Raw genomic sequence first — 24,064 nt, 5'->3', positions numbered from 1 at the left:
GACACACACATACTGGAGTCAGACATTTTAGCACCATAGTACAGCTTCACGCACGTAGCTCTTGTAGGCTGCCAGTGATATCTGACCACCTTGACGTACTCTCCTGTAGTTCATGTGCTTACCCTCTGTGACCGGCGGCAGCTTTCAACTGTTGCCCAGTCTAATTCTGGACAGGGTTGTGCTACAGCTCCATGAGAACCGCACTGAAGTATTTGGTGCAATGGGTCCAAAGGAGGAAACTGGTTCTAAGTATTAGAGGATTATAGTTTACAGTCTGGCCATTGTTTTTATTTACGTTTGTCATGAGAGGTGCACTGAGAGTCTCAAAAGCAGCATGGACCTGCTCATACAGTGCTGAATTTAGAGTGTCCAAAATATGATCTTTACCAGCCGCAACAATTTCACAACAGCTGGTATTGTTTTCATCGTGTGTGTGCGTGTGTGAACAGTCATGGGGAAATGGTCCAGGTGACACCAATCATAGTAAAAAGTATTTTGCCAAGTTTATATGTCTGTTTGTCTCTGTACAGATTTTGTCAACAGCGTCACAACCATGCAAGATACAGTAGTGTGTAGATAGTGTGTAGCTGACATCAAAATGAAGGTTCACTTTAAAGATGGGAGTGTGTCCGAGCATAGGGGCTGGAAGTATCTGGGTAGGAAGTAGGGAAGGGGTCATTGGCCACCCCACTTTATGCCCCTGGCCCACATTCATTTTAACTTGCAGATTACTGTATTGTGGCCAGTTTGATCCCATTGCAAGATGGTCTGTAGTTAATACATTAAATCAAGTTAAATCAAAAAGTGTTTCTAAATTAAACGGACACAATCAAAACATATTCTTACCAGGAATCCACCAAGTATCTGACTACCCCAGAGAGAGAGTGATGCAACATTCATCAGTGCCGATTTTCAGAGTAAATTAAGTCATGTTGTCTCTCTTCCATTCAGAATAGTTTCCAAAAATTGATATGAACACTTCTAAATTAAAACCTTTTGATCATTGATTTTTTGTTCTACTTTTTATGTGTAAACTACTTTTGAAGCACCCTAACCACTCAAAACGGCAAGTGTTGTAACTAGTAATTAGAATCGGATTAGTTTAGCTATTAGTCAAGACATTTATACACAAGCTTAAAAGCAAATGTACTCATATCAGGTACCATTCAGTGCCAAACACGCTGGCATCTGTAGGATTACATATAAAACACACTGAGTGGGGTTTTGGCAGTTGTTGTGTTGCAGCTTTGCTCGTGTTGTACACGCCATGATTACTGCTGAACGGACCTAAATCTGCTTCATGCTAAACCTGTTGCTCTGGCAGTTAAGAATGATTTTGCACTCAGCACAAGAGTTAAATGTGGTTAAATGTTGACAAATGGTAAAACAACAAAAACAGCTTCAGGCTTGCCGTTAGCTGCAGTGTGTTTGTACTGAGGCAGGAAAGGAAGAGAGAGAGAGAGTTTTGCTAGTACAACTCGAAGGAAGAGTCCAGCTGGTTTTGTTGGCTGTCAGAGGAAGAGAGAGAGAGAGAGAGGGGGCAGAGAAAGCCGCGGGGCGGTCCATGTGGATATCGTCATTGGCATGTCAGGCATGACGAACCAGTTTGGCTCTGGTCTCCTCTTCACTCCTCCCTCCCTCTTTTCCTGTCTTTCTGTCTCTTACACCCAGTGCTGTCCTCCAAAACTTTTAGCACCCTCTCTCTTGTTCTTCCTATCTCTCACCCTCCCAACGCTTTCTCTCTCTCTCCTCTTCGTGTTATTTCTTGCGACCTTGCCCTCTCCTGGTCCACTGGAAAATGTGATTGGAGGGCAGGAGAGTTGGTGGTTGTCGGGCTTCAGGCACCATGAGTGAGTACACTGTGCACAGCATGGGTTTCTGCCAAATTCATTTGTTTTCTAGTCAAGTTTCAGACGAGTCTGGCTAATATTTGGATAGATAGTGTGAGATAGAGCTTGTCTTGCTCTCTCTATCTCTTTATCTTTATTATGTTTGTTTGCCTCTTTCTGTCCGTCTCTCTGCCTGTCTGTGAATCAGCTGTTTGGACTTGCATTGTTAAGGCAGCTTCAGGGATCTGCCCTCATGAGTTAACTGTTTGTATATTCAAGCCTACACTGTAAGTCTGTTCATAGGTGTGAAAAATATAAAACTTTACACCCTACATTGTATGTTCAAGGATTTGTTTTAAAAGGGCAAAAGTCTACAATGACTGTATTGTAGAAAGGTCAACTTGGCGCTTTAACCATCTCTCTGCCACAAGTAGCACTTCTGAACCTTAATAGTTTACAGTAGGCAGCCATGTTGGACATACGAGGCATTGCAATAGGATTTAAACCATCTGATCTTTGGTGACCTAATTTGGGGTCTCAGTCCAGTGATACTACAGGTAGTCATAGTATACGTGCAATGATGGTACTTGTGTGGGTCAACTGTTAGTAAGGCAGTGAGCATATATATTTTAACACATTGTTTCTTTTGCAATTATGTAAAGTAGCTACTGTAAGTACATTTACTCCAGGGGTGTACTTTTTGCTCCACTACATTGATCTGACAGCTGTAGTTACGAGTGTCTTCACAGATGGGGTTTAAAAAACCTATAATGATCCTATAAAAAACGATCCAGTCGTTATACAATAAAGTAAGTCACACGGCAGACTATAAAATGACTAAAATTAGCTCTACCTTAGTCGGGTACAATGTTTAAATGCTGCTTGCATGAAATGATAATAATACACTAGTATAATAAAAAAGTACCACTGACGGAGCCCATTTTGGGGTGTTAGGAGCACTTTTACTTTAGTAAGGTTTGTAAAGCAGGAATTTTATGTGTAACAGAGTATTTTTTAAATTGTGGCTTTGCCACTTTTACCAGTCCTGCACCTCTGCTAGATCTGCTAGACCTCTGAATTCTGTTTTTGGATCTGTGTAAATATTACCAGTGTATCCCAGCTTGCAGACTGACCTGATCTTGATTTTGACACTTGTCTGTCAGTCTTTATGCCCTTCTGACTCTGTGTCCTTTGTCCATGTCGATGTGTTTAATGCTCAATCTGACAGTGGCCTATTCTTACACTTGAACTTGAACTGTCTTCGTCTGGTGACTTCTAGCTGCTGCTACAGTAAGGTCGGCATGACCCTTTAGGTTGTGTTCTTTGGGCCAGCAGTCTATTTTTACATTTGAATATTGAACTTGAACTCCTCCGGTCATGTGTCAACAATGATTGATCACAAATCTAAACTGAAAGTCTTATTGAAGTCAAAACTTAAATTGGTTTCTACAAGGTGCTCCTTTGATGCATTGATTCGAAATTAAGAGTAGAAAATAAGTAAATACTGTTACTACACCTCTACAAGATAAAAAGTAGCCCTTGAGTTGCTCATTACTGGTGGACTTTGTTTGATACAATGTGACACAGGTCATGGTCTCAGAGGAGAATGAGTCAACAACACACACCACATGCAAACAGTCTGTTTACTTTGCACTTTGGACAGTCCTTGTTTACTTTTTTTTTTTTGCACTCTTTGCAGCTTTTTAGCATCAGAGTTTCTGTTTGATAACTAAAAATAATCACCAACTAAATGAAAACTAGATAATTCATACAGGGTGCCTCTATTTGTTTGACAGAAAGAGAAATTGCTGTGTTTGTTTGACCAAATAAACACGGACAGGGACACACACACTTTTGCTGTCTCCATTGACCTTTTGTCAGCACACACAGCATGGAAGGGTTTGTGCTATAATTATCCTCATCGACGTCCTATCAGGACTCATACTAATAGCTGAAGTGCTTTCGTCGTATTTCATATCAGAGCAGAGGAGAAATTTTCTGATTCCGATTAGTAACATCCCCATCAGGATCAGTCGTGCAAAGATTATTTGAATCCATTCGGAGTGTTGGTCAAACAATTTTAAGATGAGTTGAAACATCCAGAGAGTTGACATTAAACTTAATATGGCCCCTGGTTTCACAGGGGCAGTTAATTGAAACAGAGTTCTAGCTTATTATCTCATAATGGTACTCATTTAGTTTCAGGTCTAAAGGTTTGGAATATAACACTCAAGTGGTGTTATCCAGAAGTCAACCACTGATTCCATGCATTGTTATAAAACTGAGGAAAAAAGATCAAATACATGAGGATGAAACACAAGAAAAGATGGCTTAAAGGTTTGCTGGCCTACTGTGTATTTTGCCTAGCAAAAAGGGTTGAATATAAAGGAAAAGTCAAACCAAAGGAATGAACAACCAAAGACTCCTCACACTATTCTCAGCAAATTAGTAAAATGTCCCTTTTCTAACAGCACTGGCAGGAATTGCAGTTCAGTACTTACTTTTGTGTTGAAACCTCATTGGCTTTGCTTGCTGAATGATTCCCCAGCTGTTGTGTCTATGTGTGTGTGTGTGTATGTGTGTATGTGTGTTTCCCCCTTTTTCAGCACAGTCCGTCATTCAGTCTGGATTAGCAAACTGTGAGAGACAGCATTGTTAGAGAGACAGACAGAGGGAGAGACGGACAGCAGAGGAGAGCAACAGAGACAGAAATAGAGGGAGACGGGGAAACAAAGGACATTATTTTTTACTGTATGTTAATTCTCTTTCGATGTCTATGCTCATTCTGTCTGACCAGGAGCTTCTTAATTCAACATTTCTGTAAAGAAAAAAGTGACCGAAACCTTAACTCTGTGTGTGAACAGTAAGAATGTGTACTCAGAGACCCTAAATGAATGCTCTGTTTAATAGCACACTAAAGTGGTGTGTTAACAGAGAGGAACATAGCTGAAAGCTTAGGTAAGATTACTTAGTTTTCCACAGCAGCACACAAATGTGACTCTCTGGTTGACTCAGTGGTTTTCAGTGGGAGGCTGCTGTTGACTTTGCTAAGGAGATGCACAGACTCTGTAGACCGGTTTTGCTGCCATGTTTGCTGTTTATTTGATCACTTGAAATGTGCAGTTACTGTGTAGTGAATATTATCTGAGATTGTTTGCCTGATGGGACTAAAACCATGGGCTAGGGTTGCATTATTGTAGCCACTAACAGATAAGGTTGTGACACAACACACAGAATTCTATTTTAATTTGCTGCAGTCTGTCTTAACCAAAAGGGTATGAACTGTACAGCCCCAAATCCAACTGAGCATTTGATTAATTTAACTGAGCATTCTGACACAAATGAACCTGCTCTTCAGGTGGTCTCCATTTGTTAGTGCTGCACATTAGATGCAAGGAATGGTTGTTCGATCCTCTTGTCACCACTAGAGGGCATCCTATACTTTCAGCTCTGATGGACTGTTAACATGTTTTGTTGGGACTGATTATAAATGAGGAGAGAAACTGTTACAAAAACCCAGTGATGACATTTGGCACTCTGCCAATCATGAATCATCATTCCTGCTGAAGATAATAATACCTTTTCACACTGCCTATTCATCATGATTTTCAAAAAAAGTTTTGTCACAGAAAAGAGCAAATACTGAACAGTGTCTGTCTTTCTCTCTGCGCAGATGTGTGTAACAGTACTGATTTGCCGGAGCTTGAGATTATCAGCTTATTGGAGGAACAGCTGCCAGTCTACAAGCTGAGGGCCGACACCATCTTCGGCTACGACCAAGATGACTGGCTGCACACGCCACTGGTGGATCCCGTCTCTGCCCTCGACCTGACTACTGAACAGATAGAGGAGACCCTCAAATACTTCCGTAAGTTCATCACATGCTAATGAAGAATCTGATTTTCTAATTCAAAAATATAACTCTGTCCAGACCCCAACGCTGTAAGTGTTTAGTAATTCCACATCAGATGACTCATCATGCCCAGTATTACTGCCCCCTTCTGAAATACTGTATTATCATCATTATAGCCAACATATAGGTGTCAATATTTCCTGAAACTGCCATCTTAATACTCTTGATGCCAAACTTCTGTCTGCCTGGTGACATAAGTAGATTTCTAGATTTAACCTGTAGGAAAGTGTTACTGGTGAATGACACTGAGGATTTAAGACTGAGAGGTGAGAGATTTCAGATTTATTCTAACCTTGAGTGAGCAGGAATCACAGAGACAGACAGACAGATGGCTATCTGCCCATCAGTGCTGGTGCAACAGCTGACCATGGTTGCCACAACAAACATACTCGCTGTGTCTCTCTCTCTCTCTGTCTCTCTGCTGGTTGATGTTTTGCTCCCTCTTGCACTCAGCCCTCTGTTGTGTATTAACGCATGTGCCTGCTCTCGTCTTATCAAACTAAGAGCTGCCTTGTGGTTGATGGCCGCACCAGCTGTAAACCACACACACCCACTTGCACACAATTGGAGGCAACTAAACACACACACACTCACATAAAACACGTGCACTCACGGCACACGACAAACCGAGGGAACGCAAAGTGGGTTTTTTCACGATCAATAATTCAGTTGTAATTCACGTCTGCTTGTAAAGTGACTCAGGGTAAAAAACGGAGTCTAAAAATAGATCAAGCGTCTTTATAAATAGGTTTAACTGTGAACTGTAACTTCACCTTGTTGCCCCGTGCTGACACGGTCACTTTGGCCCTGACATTCATCACAGCTAGCCCTGCTAAGAGATAATGACAAGGTCATGTTACATAAGAAACAGTATGAGATATTCTGCAAGGGGTGTTTTGATATTAATGCAGTGCTTTATTATCACCTGTATTATCCACATATTTTTCCCAGTGATCCTCATCCTGGAGGCATGTTGCTTCTCATTATTGTTTCAAACAGATGGCCGGGTATCGACACCCTGGGGGCCGTGAATGAGGAGGGGCGGGTCATATTGGTTTCATCCTGGTCATAAAGCTGTTTATGGATATTATTCCTCTTAACCATCTTGAATTAGCCATATGGCGATATTATTTATACATATATTTATACAGTTGTGTGTCCTGTCTAATATTCATCTTACCCTGGAGCTCTGGTTGGTTAAATAGAAGCAATATGAATTGACAGGGGAATATTCAGACTGTTACATCACCAGGTTGGTCATTGATTTATTGAAGTATGTAACCTGATGCATGAGGACATGATAATGACATCACACCCACATCTCACTACACAGAGGAGACAGGTTGTTTCATTGATAGATGTTCTCATAGCCCTCCTAGTTATAAGGTATTTATATGGACAGTACTGTTTCTTCTTTTAGTGTTCGTTTTTTCTTTTTTTTTTTTTTTGGTGTAGCAACTGAAAACCTGATCTTCCAAAAAAAAAATATATATAGTCAAACACAGATGTAATCCCTCTCAACCATCACTTATGGCCCTATAGAAGTGTGTATTGGTGCATTTTTCTGCAGAATCTCAGCCGTCTGCCTGCATTTTCTTATTTTCTTCTTATTCTCTTGTGTGTGTTGAGACATTTATGGGCGTGTACTCTCACAGCACTCAGGTGAGGTTTGGGCTTTTAGAAAGGTAGCAGCCAGGTGCCAGACTGTAAGCAGCAGACATCCAGGAGACACAGTGCATAAAATATGCAAATATAATGAGACAAAACGCCAAACGACAATGAGTCTGCGGTTCACTTTTGCCAGTGAGTGTGTTTGAAGACATTACCCAACAATCCTGCATAGTATACTTTTAATGATCATTTTTATTGTATATGGTTTATTACTGTAATTACAAAACATGGAGATATATGTCATTGTTATCCAGTAGTGACCATAAACAGTATGTATTCCTATACATAGTGACAAGTAATGAACTGTAACTGAATCTGTTGTGGAGGTGATGTGACGTCACTGTATCACACACATAAAATGTAGAGCAATTATATGTCACATTATCATTTAACAGTGTGCAAGTCACTTTATTAGCAGGAATTGTGTTAAAGGCATATTATTAAAGCCAACTGATTCCCTGTAAGCATCAGCTGTGAGTCTGCCTTTAGCCTGATAGCTTCTGGTTGTGGTCTTGTGTTGCCTTCATTCTGCAAGTATGAGAGTGTGCAGAGCTATTTCCATTATATGCATCGTGGTGGTCTCTGTTAGCATTTTCAGGCTGGTTGACATTGAATTGAGCTCCTATTGTCATTGAAATGATCGTATTTTGCATTTTGCTTTTGCCCTGATGAAACATCATTGTTCTGTCTGCCATGCACAATGCACGTGCTTATTTCAGCCCTCCCCAGATAAAATGACCAATCCTTGAATGCCCATTCATTTTTGGCGAGCCACGTCACCTCTTCCAACACTGCACTGCTTTCCTGCTTTCACATGCTACGCCGCTCAGCGTCAGGCCTTGGAGCATGAGCCTGTTACTATAGCAACCTCACAGAAGGACAAAGTAGAGGAGAGGAGGGGGGCGACGCTTACATACAAATGGAGGGCGGGAGCAAGCTAGTGATACTCTCCCCTCAGATTGGCTGATAGGCATCCTCAAACCCCGCCCACCCCACTGTGTCATGGTTATCATCATTTCTGCTGCAAAACCCGTGACTGCTGCTGCTCGCTCTCTCTCACTCGCTGATGCTCTGTGTTTATTGAGTCATTGTCAGAGATGCGGTGGGTCCATGTGTAGATCTAGTGCTGTCACTGAGCAAGGAATGTTACAAAAGAGAAGACAACTGGTATAATATGACCTAAGGAAGACTCGGCCAGAGGACAGACTGCCGGGAGCACAGGAAGATGAATTGACAGAAAGCTATAAATGGATGGAGACGTGAGAGGATAGAAGCTGGCACATTTGCTGAAGCTTTTGAGGGACTGAGGAAAACTAATGGACAGAGAAGATAGAAGACAGACAGAGACCAAAGGATAAAGAGACAGGACAGACTAACAGAAAATGTCAGATTACAACTGACACATTTTGCTGAAACAGTGGGGATTTAACAATGGACAAAAGGATGATAAAGTGACAATGTTTTTGTCTGCTGACAACCGATGACGCAAGTAACAGTTCTGGGGGATGACACGCAGAAACGGCACTGGCACCATCACAGATATGGAGCATATTAACTTGACAGTTTGCTATTAATGAGTGTGGGACAGAAAGAACATATGATGAGAATGGGCAGACTGTCACCATTAATGACTGTGTGCCAGCTGGTAACTGCTAAGCATGCTGGGATAGCAGAACTGGCCACTGACTGACTGAGTAACGGACAATATCAGTAACTAGGAAGACCCCAGGGTCAAATGGTTGTCTCAAAGCATGCTGGGACATTGGATTTGCCAGAGATGTTACGGCTAAGTATGCTGGGACGTTGGAAACAACACAGCTGTCTGTCAGAGCAGTGAGGATGAACAGACGAGGCCAGGTCAGAGGTCAGAGGTTTGTCAAGGCAGACTACTATGAACTGGACTGGTACTATGAGGAGTGTACTGATGGTAAGACGATGGTTTCACGCAGTGACACCTAGTTCTTGAAGAGCTGACGCAAACCACTTATACCTCTGATGTTACTGGCTATGTAGACATGGTACTTTGTGTTGGATAGTTGAACTGAGATATCCTAACACAACAGTGATGGCTTTAGTGTAACTTCTGTGATATTCTGATGGTACCAAAGGTAGACACAAGCTGTCTAGAAACTACACTGACACAACAAGTGAGCTGCTTAGTTCATTAGATCCAGATCACAGCAATAAAGAAACTGAAACAGACTTTATGGTCGAAAGTACTTCCTGGTAGGTAAGTTTGGGATTTCAAAATTCTGCGTTCATAGATGTGAAGTGATATTTTCGATGTGTGTATGTTGTAACACTGTTTGATAACCACTGGCCAGGTTGTATAACGTGTCCCCTGCTGACACACAGGCTGAGGTTAACATGAAGAGAGGTGGTGATGGGATTAAGCCTGGTCAATAGGCAGATACATACTCCCAACGTATGAGAACAAAAGTGAATTATAAGATACTTAAATTCAAAAAAGATAACAGGTCTTTAGCTAAACCCCCAATGGAGTCAGACTAAACTGATTTCTTTCTGCTAGTCTCCATCAAAGACTGTCCAGAGAATGTGACCTTGTGGTGTGCCACTCACGACACAAGAAAATAATGATGTAACATTAAGGACGAACACAGCAGCATTAAAGCTGTAGCTACAGCAGGCATACAGAAGGTGTTGTAACAGGTGCGCTGTGGTAGCTGAGTCAGTGTGGCTTCTAAAATAGAGCCACAGAGTGGCTTATATGTCTAGCTGTGGGTGTAGGAATTACAAATGGGGATGGATATGATTCCTGTTTGCAGGTTTTGAATCAGAATAAGAGGGTTGTTTGTGCTGATGTCAGCTACCTTCTTATCACAGCAGCTGAGAAAGAGGGAGATACCAGCTGACCTGTAGAGAATCAGGGAAGTCACAGGTAACAAACAGTTTACTGTGAGAAGAAATAAAGATCATCATAAAGATCTTGGCAGCTGGTGGACTGTCTATGTGACAAAGGTGCTGAGAGAAAGGAATCACAGTTTGTCGAGAGACAGTGAGACCAGTGTAATAAACTTAATATCAGGGCATGACATGTTAATGTCAGTTTGTTAGGACTCTGGATTAGCTAAGGTACTGTTGGTGGTTTATCAGGGAAGGGTTGAGGTTGGGGTGTGACTTTGTTATATCCTGACCCTCCCATAGCTACAAATATTTTTCCTTGAGCCTCCCTGGGTGACTGGGGAAAACACATGACCCTTGCTCCACCATAAATAACCAACCACATTTCATAAGCCTACAAATCAATCAAAATACATGCCTGCACACATACACACACACACATCACAGCATGCACACCACCATTAGCAACATGCGCATATAATGACTGTTTTTCCAAATAAATCATAGCTTAACGCACATAACAGTGGCAGCAGCGGCCAGAATTATATCAGTAACTTGACAAGGCGGCTGATATTAGATTTAAGAACTTATCCTTTGATAATTGAAAGTTAAAAGTTGTAAATGAAATCCTGAGTGCATAATTATTTTTTTGTTTTTATTTATACAGGAGCAATTGTCGTACATGATATGTTCAAGTACTGTTGGAAATTTAAAAATCGACAGATGATTTCTGTTTTTAGAGTTGCAGCTTTGATGAATTATGTATTTTTGGCAGTTTTTTGAGAAAACATGCCCTTCACACCCACTGGCAATTTGGGGGATTACAGGGTAGTTAAAATTATTACAGAATACAACCTTTAAAGTTGTATGTCCCTCCCCTAACCCGAAATAAAAAACAAAAGTCCATTCCCAGTAATTTAAAAACTTATTTCGTTTTGCACCACCTGCTTTGCGCTCATAAACGACTAGTCCCCAAAACAAAACTGAAAACCCCACTTATGTCAAGAAAAACAACAACATCATAAACAATAATGAATGAATGAATGAATGAATGAATAAGTATAATGAATAAAAGATAGCTGCAAATCTGTAAATTTGCTCATTAATGGTAGAATTTGGTGCAGTGATGTGCGTTATGTAATGTACCCCAGTTTCTTACGAGAGCTTGTTGTATTGTCTTACAGACCAGCAGTATGTAACGTGTGTGGATAATGATTCTACAGATTCACACACACACACACACACACACACACACACACACACACACACACACACTCAGGGCATGTGGGGGGACTGATGGAGCCTGGTCACGTGATAGCTGTGACTAACAGCAGGCTATAGCAGAGCTTGGTTTATTACCAGCCTGTTGGCACTGCCTCTGGCTCTTCCTGCCTCCTCTCCCTGTACACCTTTCTACTGCTGTCTGTGTCTGTCTCTTGTTTTATTGTGAGGCAGCTTCGTTATGCTCCATGTACTATTGTGCTATGTAATCCATTTCACTCAATGCAGCTATAACTTGCGATAATTGCTTTCCATTTGGCTGGACACAGGTGCATTTCTGTGAATTTGATAGTAGTATCTTTTGGTAGAACAGATCTGTGCATTCTGTGGGAGAGAGTGTGATCTATTAGTTGTTATGTGCACTATATTATGCATGTGTGGCAGGGATGCTCTGTGGAGATTCTTACATAACAGTTGGAGACAGCTCAGCACCTCCTTGATGTGAGCTGTGCAGCTTAAACGTCTGCAATAGTATTTAGCCGAGGCAGCTAGCCCAGGTTTGATTTCCAGTCCTTGGTAATTCGACTTATTTGAAACAGCCATTTCCTGCTACACACTGACAACAGATTTTACAACTGTAAAATGATGCTGAAATGATCAAATAACCAAATGGCGAGGGGAAGGGAGGGGGGTCTTTGATAAATCTTCTTGTGAAGTGTGGAGGCAGAAATAGAAAGCAGCTGGTTTGGTGTTATTCTGAGGTATGCATGGGAGGGATGGGGAAGTAGGTTGGCTTATATTTAGCCCAATGATTTGCATGCTGCTCTAAGCCACCCTTGTCGATAGCAGCCGGCCAAACATTCATTGGCACTTTCAGCAGCCTTCAAAACAAATGGCTGGATGGGTGGAGGGCAACCAGGGCAGAGAAAGGCTGAGAAAGAGGGCAGACAATTCTTCCACTGGAGATGTGACGGGGAGGATAATTATAGGAAACAAGAACGAAGCTGGGAGACAGAACATGGATTTTTATGTCAGCGTTTAATTTGGTTTCAGAAACCAGCACAAATTAATTGTTTTTGAGTGTATAAAGGTTATAGCTTCCAAATTGTAAACATCTCCCCTACAACACATGAGTTTGCATTTTCTTTAGGAGTCCAAACTGTTCACTGGAAGAATTATCTGATCTTGGAAGTTTTGTGACTGTATTTTAGCAACTCAGTCAGCAAGCAGGACAGATAGTAGTTCCCTAGCTGTTGCTGCTCTGTTGGTAATGTTCCTACAGTTTCTGTGCCAAAACACTGAATAGGAATCTAAGAGGTCTGAAGGACAAAAGAAGAGGGATGTAAAGCCTTGAGCCATATCAGACAATCTCGTTTAAGCTGGGTGGATTCGTTAATGTAACTGTCAAAAATGTTTGTCTAAATACCTTGTCAAATTTTGTAATTTTCTCCCAGACAATTGTACAAAGCATGTCAACAGAGACATTACAAACAATTTAGGTGAGAATTGGGAGAGTGTATGAAAGGGACAACGGAAAACCAAGTGGAGTGGAAAGAGTGAATGTGACCAGAAAAGCAATGGGAGAGGGAAAACAGTACGTTGAAGCCCTGAGCGGTGTTTGTCCAGGACTCCTTTGTTGCCTGCAGCATTGCATCCATAGGACCATTGAGCGGAGTTACTCAAGCATGCAGGACGGTACTGAGCTGACATCAGTTTTCTAGACCAATTACAGTAATTATAACACTTGAGCAGTGACTAATGAGCAGAAAATTGGGCTGCTTTGATGCGTCCCATATTCATTTATAAAAGATTGGGTCCTGTTGGTTGGACTAGCTCATCTTAAATAGACATGTGACACCAACATAAATGTCTTTTGTCATTATGCATGTGAAAGCCAAAGTCTTGACAATATGAAGGTGTATTATGGTAATAATTCTCAAAAACAGTAACATTTATTACAGTTTATTAAAATGTACGTAGACCAGCATGCAGGATGATACTCGATGGTGTTTGTGAAACCGTTACAAAGACTCAACTCATGGTTCCATATATTTAAAGTTGACCGGTAGGGAGACTGGCTTGTGGATACAGGTTTAAAGTTTGACATTGAGCTCTTCCTTTTGTGTCCATTTTCCATAAGCTCCTACTGAAGGTGCTGCATGGTCTGACCAGCTTGACCCAGTTATGTCTTTTCTTGCATTTAAAGTTGATAGTAACAGTCTTTTTGTGCCAGTTTTCAGGGCAGTGGTTTTAAAAGCTTTTTCTGTATTCAGTATATATGGATATGGATTTAGAGCTTTAAGATTTATTCATAGTCTCCTGAGAAAGAAAGGCCCATTTTCTCATCACTTCAGTTTAGCTCAGTGGTTGACAGTGTGCACTCTTGGCTAGCAGGTCTAGGATTTGGTTTTAAACTCTGAGAGCATAAAGATAAGTGTACTCTCTAAGAACTAAGGATGAGGGGAAAAATCGGTGCAGCGTAGTATTGCAATATTTTTTTCGTGGCAATGTTGTGTCGAATATCGATTTTTTTTTTATCATGTATATTATAGATCTCATGAATACAAATTCAACTTTTAGTTAGTCTCGCCACCAGACAATCAGAGATCTCCGCCTTCCGATAAAGCGTCTAAAGACTGACTTGTGAGTCTAACTTTTAGTAGTCTACTGGAATAATAAAATCAATTGCTTTTTCAGTCCACTACATACATACACATACAGATACATTTGCTGCAATAAAAATGAAGACTGAAATAAAAACTTTATTTTTTTAGATAAAACAGATGATGACAAAGTTTTCCTTTGGAGACAAAATTTGCAGTTGATAAAAGGTAGTACATCGCAATATATTTTATCGCAACACATTTTAAAAATGTATCTTATCGTGGTGCCTCTGGTGATTCCCACCCCTACTCAGAACCCTGCCTGTGTAACGGCTGCTTCTGATCTCGAAATGGTTCCTGCCAGAACTCTCCGGGAAATGTGTTGGCATTTTAGCACTTCTGGTTCCCTCGTCCTTTTGTCAGTGGGTTCCTGGAATGGGTTTTTAGTTAGATGCCTGAGGTAAGGACTGTGGTTAACACAAGCTTAAGATACTTTCACATTTTGTTCTACGACATAAGATATGTCATTAACTTCCTGGTTGACCTACTAAAAAATGTTATTCCTGCACCACTCTATTAAGGCTTCTATATCTATTATAGGAATTGTATGGTAATTACATTTTTCTGCATACAATAAATGATTGTTTATTTTTTTTATTCAAGAGTAATTGGGGGGAGGAAAAATGAGTAAACTGCCCATTCTATAGATGGCTGGCTTTGAATATCCCATTATTCATTTGATTGGGCTTCAGCCTTTTAGCCCCAATTAAGCTTGCTGGCCCATAAATCTCACCTGATGATACAGATGGGAGGTGAAATATTTGTAAAAACATTCACCGATATAAAGGTTTTGCTGTGACTGGCACACCCTGGAAACAGGTGCAGGTCTGTTATTGTTTGCTTTGCCCTATTGTCACCATAGAGGCCGAGCCAGGACTGTACCAAGTTACTTTCACTTGTGGGGGGGTTGTAAAATGACATGCTACCACTGGACTTGAAGTTCACCTGAGAAACAGGTGTCTCTCTCAGCCCTGATTGGCTGCTGTTGGTGCCAGCCTAAACCATTCCGACCATTTAAGTGGAAAATGTTGAAATGAGTCAACAGGTTGAGGATTATAGGGTTAAAGATAAATATCGCAGATTACTATTAATGCGCTCATCTGTTGTGTTAAATCTATTTTAACCTAGTTTTATGACTTTAAAGGCTAATGGGCAGCCTCCTCTGTAGTACATGTCTGTGTCCAACCCCCTGTCTGCATTAAAGTGGAGTAGGCCATTTACTCACCAGTCACAGAGGAGACAGGGAGGAGTCAGGTTATCTGGTTTTCTCGCAGAGCTTCCTCAGGGGACAAATGACACACACACTTTTAGAAACTCACTCAGCAGACACTGTATGGCACTCGACAGATAAACACAGACAGACTTTGCCAGTCATGTACAATGGAGTGTTTAGAGAGACACATTTTATACACACCTACTGTCCTCTTTGGAACAAACACTTTGTTAGATGTGGACTTTCACATCTAGGCACACACAGATTAGGTATTGATTCATAGATTAAAACACACAAACACACACACACACCCACAAATGCACACAGCGCAGGTAGGAGACATGGCATTGCACTTGCAGGCTTTGTGGTTTAGTAGATAGCCTTAGTGCCGGAGTGGACGATGGCTCTGCTCTCAGCTGCTGGTACTGGGGACGAGCTAGAGTACTCCAGCCAGCCAGAGGAGGATGAGGAATTTCTTTGTCTACCCAGTCATGGAAGCATGGAGCAGGAGGAAGAGGAGGATGAGGAAGAGTATGTCTGTCTTCCCAGTCATGGAAGCACAGAGCAGGAGGAGGAAGAGGAGATGGATGAAGAGCAACAGGTTCTGTGTGAAGGTAGTTTGTGGTCTGCTTAGTAATCGAGGGCATCATCTCTTGTTGTGCTGTTTCTCTTGGTTCTCTGTAGTCTTTGTGCTAGCTTGCTCAATGTGTCTGACCTTCGTAGTGAGATTTTTCAGTCTTAATTAATTTGTTATGAAGCTATGTAGATTGTGAAAGGAATTACAAGATACCTGTGTAACCCTTTAAATGGTTTACTGTCTCCTGTGGGCTGTGGCTACGTGCTGCAGGTGCACTCCCTCAGGTTGCTGTTCTCAGCACAGCTTGTGCATGCTGTTTTGACATGTTCAAATATGGGCTTGGCTCTTTATCCCAGCTGTCACTTCAAAACCAAGTGCCACAATTTGTTTAAAAATGCACAACGATTCTTGCTTAGTATTTAGCTCGAGTTTAATTACTGTGGGATTCATTTCAGGGTTGACTTACTATCTGAATTGTTCACAGGCATGGTTAGAAAGACAGCTGAAAGACAGAGAGACAGGGGCTGATGATGACACAGAAGGACGAGCATTTTGAGAGATGTGTATACAAACTACAGGTGCAGTCTCATGCAGGTACAACGGAGGACTCTTCAGTGATTTGGTCGACTGAAAGTAAACTGCCTAAGTGAGATTTTATCACGAAATATGCATGAATAGAAGAAAGAAAACACGATTGGGTCACTTTGTAGTATTTGTAAGAAGTATTTGGGTCAGTGCATGAGACACAGAGGTTACTGTGGCATAAACATGGTTTTATAGTGCCAATAAAGGTCAATATCAACATGGGTCCAATAAGGAAATGGTACTCAATGGTACATACTTGCATTTTATTACATATTGACAGTCCATTTTGAAATCCAGGCTGTGTTTGGGGTATTGATTAGAATAACAAGCTCCTTTCTGTCCGTTGTCTTGGTGTTAGTTTGCTGTCCTTGAACCTGTGTGTTGTCTGTTGCCCAGTAGCAACAGGGTAGCCAGAACTCAGGACGTTTGGCTCCATCAGCCCCCCTGCAGACAACCAAGAGTTTGCTAATAGGTCCTTTATTGAGTAATTACATTTCCACTCAGGACTCTGAGTTATTAAACTTATTTGTAAAGGCAGAACCTGTATAGTTTTTTTTACATTGCACCTGTTGTGATCTGCACGGGTGCTTTTGAATTAAACTAACTTCATCGTCCTCCTGACACAAAAAGAAAGAGAGGGAGAGACGGTGAGTGAGTGCATCAGTCTTCAGTTACAAGCTCCTCGTATAAAACACCAAGAAAACATCCAGATCACATTCCAATATTAAGTTACACATCCTTTTACGTAACCTACATCTTCCTTCTCTAACCGGTCTTCACTTTTTCCTTCACCACCCATTTATGACCAAAGTGGAGTACTAACATAAATCAGTAAGAGAATATTGCATTACTTTGAAGAGCAGGGAAACCTTATATTTTTTAGTCATCTTTGCCCATTTGTGCAGAATTGCTGGATTTTACGGAGTCAACCTGATTCCTTCTGTCTGCACATTATCTTTACACAGCAACAAGTAGAGGTGAAATGTCCACTGTCATTATCAAGGCTCTCCATTGGCATATAAGCATCCATTAATTATTTTTAGTTGGACCCATATTGATCCAACTTGGGCAGAGTGTTACCATGGAAATAAACCAGCATGAGGTTCTTTAGAAAGAAACCAGACACACACACACACACACACATATACAGACAATGTGACAGGTAAACAGGCTGCACTTTGTGCTATCAAGTGTACATCTCATTAGAGGTCAGATGGCAAACAGATACAAGTGATGCATTGTTGTGTGTATCTGTCCTTGCACGTAAACATAATGTATGCATGTTTCCTGGCTGTTACCATGCTGGTTCGTTCCCTGGGAAACACTCTGTGCCCTAACAGGTCACCCAGGAGAGAAGGTTATGTGTACGGATGTTTTTCTGTTAGTTTGTTTTTGCATGGTCATGTCTGTGTGGCTTCACTGTGTGTGTCTGTATCATGACCATATACTTGCAAAACTAAGGAGTTCTGGTGCTATTTAGCAAATGACAGCATGCTAATATGCTAAACTAAAATGTTGAGCATGGTAAACATCATACCAAACAGCAGCATGTTAGCTCCTATGCCCAAGTACATTCTTACAGACCTGCTGGCATGGCTGCAGATGATTCGTGCAGTCCCCTGTTGAACTAGAATTTCTGTATCACCTCTTAAGTATTTATAGTCCCGAGTTGTTTGACGAGTGATGGGTTTATAGAGGAAAACTGCTTGGAAACCTTTTGGTAAAAATGAATGACAATCAACAAAATGCCTCTGTGAAACTGGTCAGTGTCATCTGTGCTCATTTGACATTGTCTTGTTGGAAAAGAGCAACCTATTTAATAATGAATAACGATGGGAAATATCATTAACCAAAGCAGAGCCAACTGAGGCCTTGTGTCCAGTAGCCATACAGTACACTGTCTGTGGTGTATGAGGATATGAAAATATATTGTTTGCATTGGCCATCTCTGTTTTGCATTGTGGGAGGCCTCTGAGTTGGCTCTATTGTGTACGTGTTTGATGCGACATTTGTGTTTCTAAACTTCTTTGTCATATTATCTGACTTTGCTTCCTGGTACTGTATGACACATCATGCTATGTTGGACATAACACCTCCAGACAGTGTAGCATCACACACCTTCTCTCTCCAACTGACAGTGTTAAAAGTGACTAATAACACTGTTCAAAAATAAACATCCTCATACTCTGGTATATCCCCACCCTGTCATTTTATCCGCATTGACGTGGGAATGTAACTTCAAAACAACTCAAACCAATTGGGCAACACATTTTCTAATGGGCCAATAAAACCACTCCTAAGGAGCAGAGAAAGTGCTTTTGTTGTTTTTCTCAGAATCCCTGTCCCCGTCATAAGACAGGAGGGTCATACAGTTACAATTGTGATGTATTCTGACACTGTTTTAACTTCCAGTCTAAATTGAAGCGATTAAAGTCAGAGCTTTGTATGAGAACGTGAGGAGTTGATAATGAACTTGTGTTCATAGCTGAAATAGCAGTGCTGGGGTGTGGTTTCTCACCGTCACCACTGACTCTGCATTCAGTTGCTTATCTTTTCTGAGTCACCAGGTATGAAGGTTGATTAATTGTGGGCTGTAAGGTGTACTTGAGTGTTGCATGTAGGTGTGCACTTCTTGGGAATATTACAGGATTCATGAACTGACAACAGGAAAATAGATTGCAGGGTAAACAGGCACAAGCTGCACATAGCAATGTTTAGAAACACTAAGCTTTTTATATAATCTTGAGTTAGGTAATCCAGAATTAATACTTAGATGACTAAAACTAATGCACTTCTTCCATTCTATATCAATGAAGACAGAGTAAATATTGGAAAAAAACTTTCTTTATAATGCAATACAATATAACACTAAATTTATTAAAGCTGTTTGATCAAAAACAGAAGATTATGAACTTAATAAAGATAGGATTTATTGTAGGGCAGTTGTGTTGGGCCACATAGGCTTTAGGTGGGAGACTTCTTAGGCAGGTTAATGCCGTATTCAAAAAGCTACACATAAGTTATTGTGTACCCCACATCGGTGGTTCCCAACTGGTCCAGCCATGGGATCCAAATTTGTCCTTAGTCATTAGTTCACGGTCTACACAGTTAAAAATATTTAGCATCATACTTGCGTTTAGCCATGTTGTCGAGCTAGTTTGCTGTCCCTGCCAAGTAGCTGTCCATTACTCACTCATTCAATAGCGGGAAATGGCACTTCAGATTAAAAACTCTGTGCTGGAAATTCACTGTACTTAAAAGTGTTTTTTACAAATTTGATGTGTTTGTGAGTCACTGATCGTCCATTCAGAATGGACCCGCAACCCACTTTTGGACTGCGATCCACCAGTTGGGAACCACTTCCCTTTATGATATGCTACCGCATGGTTTTAAATACTATTTATGTGGATCAAAATTTTTTTTTGACCATTATTCATGCATTTGAAAACCTAGTACAACTGAGTAGTGTTGTCAAAAATATCTTTTCATTGATTCATATCGATACTGAATATTTGAAATGGTTTCAATACCCATTTTCCACAGTATCGATAGACTGGTACCAGCTGAGCTTTCTCACTCTCTCTCATTGTTAAAGAGTTAACTACAGTCCATTCTGCTGTTCTCTGCTATAAACCAAGACAAGAAAAGTCTTTGTTGTCAGGTTATACCCTTGTTATTGAGAAAGGTATCCAATATTAATATTTTGTAGGTATTGTATTGAAGTAAAAAATGCCAATATTGTAACAATATTTCAACTGAGATATATCCTGAATTTTGTCACCTGTAGACATTATATATTGCACACCCTTTATCCTAAAATACATTGTGAGCCCATATGATTTGGAGTGCAGAAAGTTGACGGTGCTTCAGCAAGGGGAGTCCAATCATACAACCTAAATACTGTAGAGGAGAGCTGAAGTCGCTGTCGCACCAACATGATGCCTGGGTTGAATGTTAAATGGTCATGATTTTATTAAATGGTTTACTATTGTTATTTATCGTTGAGTGAATCTGCTGCTCAGTAGTTTTCTGTTGGGAATTTAATATTGATCCTTTCTCTCTCTTTGTGTCTGTGCAGTGCTGTGTGCTGACAGAGTGGGCCAGATGACGAAGACCTACAGTGACATTGATGCTGTGACTCGGCTGCTGGAAGAGGTAAGATCATGTTGAGAAAGAGCAGTTAAAGTAGAAAAAACGTTAAGTATATGCAGACCATGGGGCACATTGGTTAAATGTTATTATGCGGTCTGATAGTCTTAACACAGGCTGCTTCATGAGGCTCACGGCAAAGGATGTTTGATGGAACCACATCATAAAAGTAGCTGCCGACAGCTGATATTCAAATCTAAGTGATCCACATCAGCTGCCTGTGAGGAGTTCAGCCGGCTTTCTCTGCATAAATAAAAAATGTGAATGGTGCCATTGTTAAAGGAACCATGACGTTCAACAGCAAGCCATCAAGCTATTGACTAAACATGGCATTTAAAGATGTCCTAGCATCATCAAACAAACTGTGTACGCCCTGTTAGAGATCATTGTACTGAAGTTAACTTCCTTTAGAAGACAATGCATTAATATCCTCTATTCAGAGTTTTGTAAGCTAAGCTGAACCTCCAGATTTATATAGGTGTGGACTTTTGTGTTGCTCAGTAGCACATAAATGTCCAGTGATATTTTTATTGATTGCACCGAGACGTGCAGAAGAAGAGGAGTGCCTGCCTGGAAGTCTTTTGTACGTGTTAATAATGCGCTTTTAATTATAGTTCAGTGTGAGATGGTGGGAGTGTCCTGCGGCTCCAGTGGGTTTGCACTCACAAGAGATTTGTGTAGTTGTAGGCAGTAAGATGTTGAGGTATTACTGTAGGTGTCCTTGTTAAAGGAGACTGTAATGGTCCTGGTTGAGTAATGTGTGGACATTATGTTGTGTCTCTGTCACCCTCTGTTGTTTATTTCTTCATTCCCAATGGTTGCAGACTTGAGTCCACCCTCATGCTTTAAATTGGATGATGCAGCTTGTCCTACGCATTCATTATTCCCAGAGGACACATTTACACTGCTGTCATTTTAAAGGAATAGCTCAACATTCGGGAACCTCGCTAGTTCACTCTCCTGGATAGTTAGATGAAAAATCAACCTATTGAATATCAAGCAGGAGTCAGCAGCCACCTCAGGAGGTGGTCTGAGTACGGCTTTCAGAGAACGCAGACTTTCAGATGGGTCTCAGTTCTCTTGGAGTGTTCACGCACTGTATGTGGAGTCTGTGTAGAGGGCTAAAAAGGACCAAGTGTGAAAACACCCAAAGACTGGAAACAGGGAAACTGCTAGCCTGGCTTTGTCTGAAAGCAAGACCTGTATCAGTGTCATCTAACTCATGGCAAAAAACCAAATACACATTTTCCCAAAAGGTCAAATTATTCCTTTAATATCTGTAATGTTTGTAGCTGTTTTGCTGTTAAAACACTTATATCTTTATCCCCGTGCAGAAAGAGCGTGACTTGGAGTTAGCAGCTCGCATCGGACAGTCACTGCTGAAGAAAAACAAAGCCCTCAGTGAGAGGAACGAACTGCTGGAGGAGCAAGTAGAGCACATACGAGAGGAGGTAGGGACACAGCGGGTGTGCTTCTGTATTTGGTGATCAAATGTGACTTTTAGAATCACTGTTTTTACTTTAACGTTCCTCTGTCTACATCTATCCTTCAACTTTTCCACACACAGGTGTCTCAGTTGCGTCATGACTTGTCCATGAAAGATGAGCTGTTACAGTTTTATACCAGCGCTGCCGAGGAGAGTGAGGGGGAGTCTACCACCTCCACACCGTAAGTCTCCTTTCATTCACCTGCTCTCCTCACCTTTCACCATCTCTCCTCCTCTCCTGGGTAAAACATTATGGAGTGCTGTTATGTAATGAAATCCAAGTCTAATGCAAACAAACACACATCATTAAAAACACTCCCTCCTTAAGCTTTCATAAGCTGCGCGAGGCATAAGAACATGTACCGGTGATTAGTATTTGTTTAAAACTACATTTTTATTTCCTCTCTAATTAATGTATTCAGAATTATGTATTCATTGTAAGTATTATGAGTGTCTTTGTCACATTTTACACACCATTTTTACACACAGAGGCCGTTAACACTACTGAACATAATGGGCATTTCACACTGTTTTGTAGCATAGTAATGGATGATTGATTGACCTGATGATTCACATGTTTCCCTCTCGTGTGTGTGTGTGTGTGTGTGTGTGTGTGTGTGTGTTTACAGTGTGCGTCCCAGTGAAACCAGTGTGTCAACTCCAGTTAGTTTCCCTCTCGACTCTTTGCAGAAGAAACTCAAAGATCTGGAGGAAGAAAACAAATCACTGCGATCTGAGGTACACACCGCACACACACTCACACATACACGCTCAGTGTTTTTTATGAATGGTTTATACATTAAGGAACACATTTTCTGCTCACAATAAATCTATATTAATGCATGTATTACTTTCTAAAGTACAACTGCATGAAATTATTATTTTCTAAATCTAATAAAACCACATGTAATAGTGAGCGACATCAAAGTTCAAGCCATGAATAATGACCATTAAAATCTAATTTGTTTAATTTAGTTTGTTAGCAGGAGTACTGTTTTCATTATAATGTCAAACAGAATAAGCCTGACCTTCTGGATTTCCTTTAGAAGAAGTTATTTATTATAGTGATTAATAATCTCTATAGTGTGTGGTATTGATTATTAATGTCTGTGTGTTTCTTCAGGCCAGTCACCTGGAGACAGAAACCATCTCCTATGAGGAGAAAGAGCTACAACTTGTCAATGACTGTGTCAAAGAATTACGTAAGTACTGGACTGTCTGGAGCCATATTATGCTCAATGTTACATTTCTAGCTACTCTCTCACTCTCTAAATGCCGTGAGGCAGTATAGAGGCAAGGAAGGATTTTCACTCTAGATGAACTTGTGTTGATGTTTCCAGGTGATGCCAACGTGCAGATTTCCTCTCTGGCTGAAGAGCTGGCCAGGAAGACTGAAGACGCCTCCCGACAGCAGGAGGAGATCACACACCTCCTCTCCCAGATAGTAGACCTCCAGAAAAAGGCCAAGATGGTACAGTACAGTTTATGGGTTATTTATATTTTGTCTTATAAAAGGGGAGCAACAGCCATTTTTAAACATTGATAGCCAACCAGTACCTCTTGTTTTGGACCTGACCAAAAGTAAATGTTTTTTGTCGTGAGATTTATTCAGAACCATTGACTATATTTGGGACGACAATTATATTTAAGTGGGATGAACTCCTTTTTGGTCTTTTACTTTCAACATCTACAAATATTAAAACAAAATACTTATAGGAATACTGAGTGTAGCTGCTAGAAAAGCAGTTACAAAGAAATGGCTTCAGCCAGATGCCCCATCTGTAAAGAACTGGTATGTTATCATTCATGAAATCTTTGTAATGGAAAGAATAACCTTACCAGTAAGGCTTCAGGAAACTAAATTTGAGGAAATTTGGAAGAAGTGGAAAAAGTAT

At 40.8% G+C, this 24,064-nt stretch overlaps 1 protein-coding gene across 6 annotated transcripts in view; it reads left to right on the top strand.

Moving 5' to 3' along the window:
- The window catches only part of trak1a (trafficking protein, kinesin binding 1a), a 47,584-nt gene that overhangs the window by 5,909 nt on the left and 17,611 nt on the right, over nt 1-24,064 (top strand). Inside the window, exons 1-8 of one of the 6 annotated variants that reach the window (XM_050046155.1) lie at nt 1,630-1,850; nt 5,503-5,697; nt 20,613-20,689; nt 22,018-22,134; nt 22,251-22,351; nt 22,799-22,907; nt 23,293-23,371; nt 23,510-23,640. In XM_050046155.1, the coding sequence (XP_049902112.1) occupies nt 1,847-1,850; nt 5,503-5,697; nt 20,613-20,689; nt 22,018-22,134; nt 22,251-22,351; nt 22,799-22,907; nt 23,293-23,371; nt 23,510-23,640 (813 nt within the window). In that variant the 5' untranslated portion in view covers nt 1,630-1,846. Of the gene's footprint in view, nt 1-1,629; nt 1,851-5,502; nt 5,698-15,381; nt 15,987-20,612; nt 20,690-22,017; nt 22,135-22,250; nt 22,352-22,798; nt 22,908-23,292; nt 23,372-23,509; nt 23,641-24,064 lie in introns of those variants that run through there. The other 5 variants (XM_050046151.1, XM_050046152.1, XM_050046153.1 and 2 more) reach the window with 5 other exon arrangements.

This window comes from Epinephelus moara, chromosome 6, assembly GCF_006386435.1.
Source record: "Epinephelus moara isolate mb chromosome 6, YSFRI_EMoa_1.0, whole genome shotgun sequence".
Classification (NCBI taxonomy): Eukaryota; Metazoa; Chordata; class Actinopteri; order Perciformes; family Serranidae; genus Epinephelus; species Epinephelus moara.
This window is presented reverse-complemented; position numbering and strand designations above follow the sequence as displayed.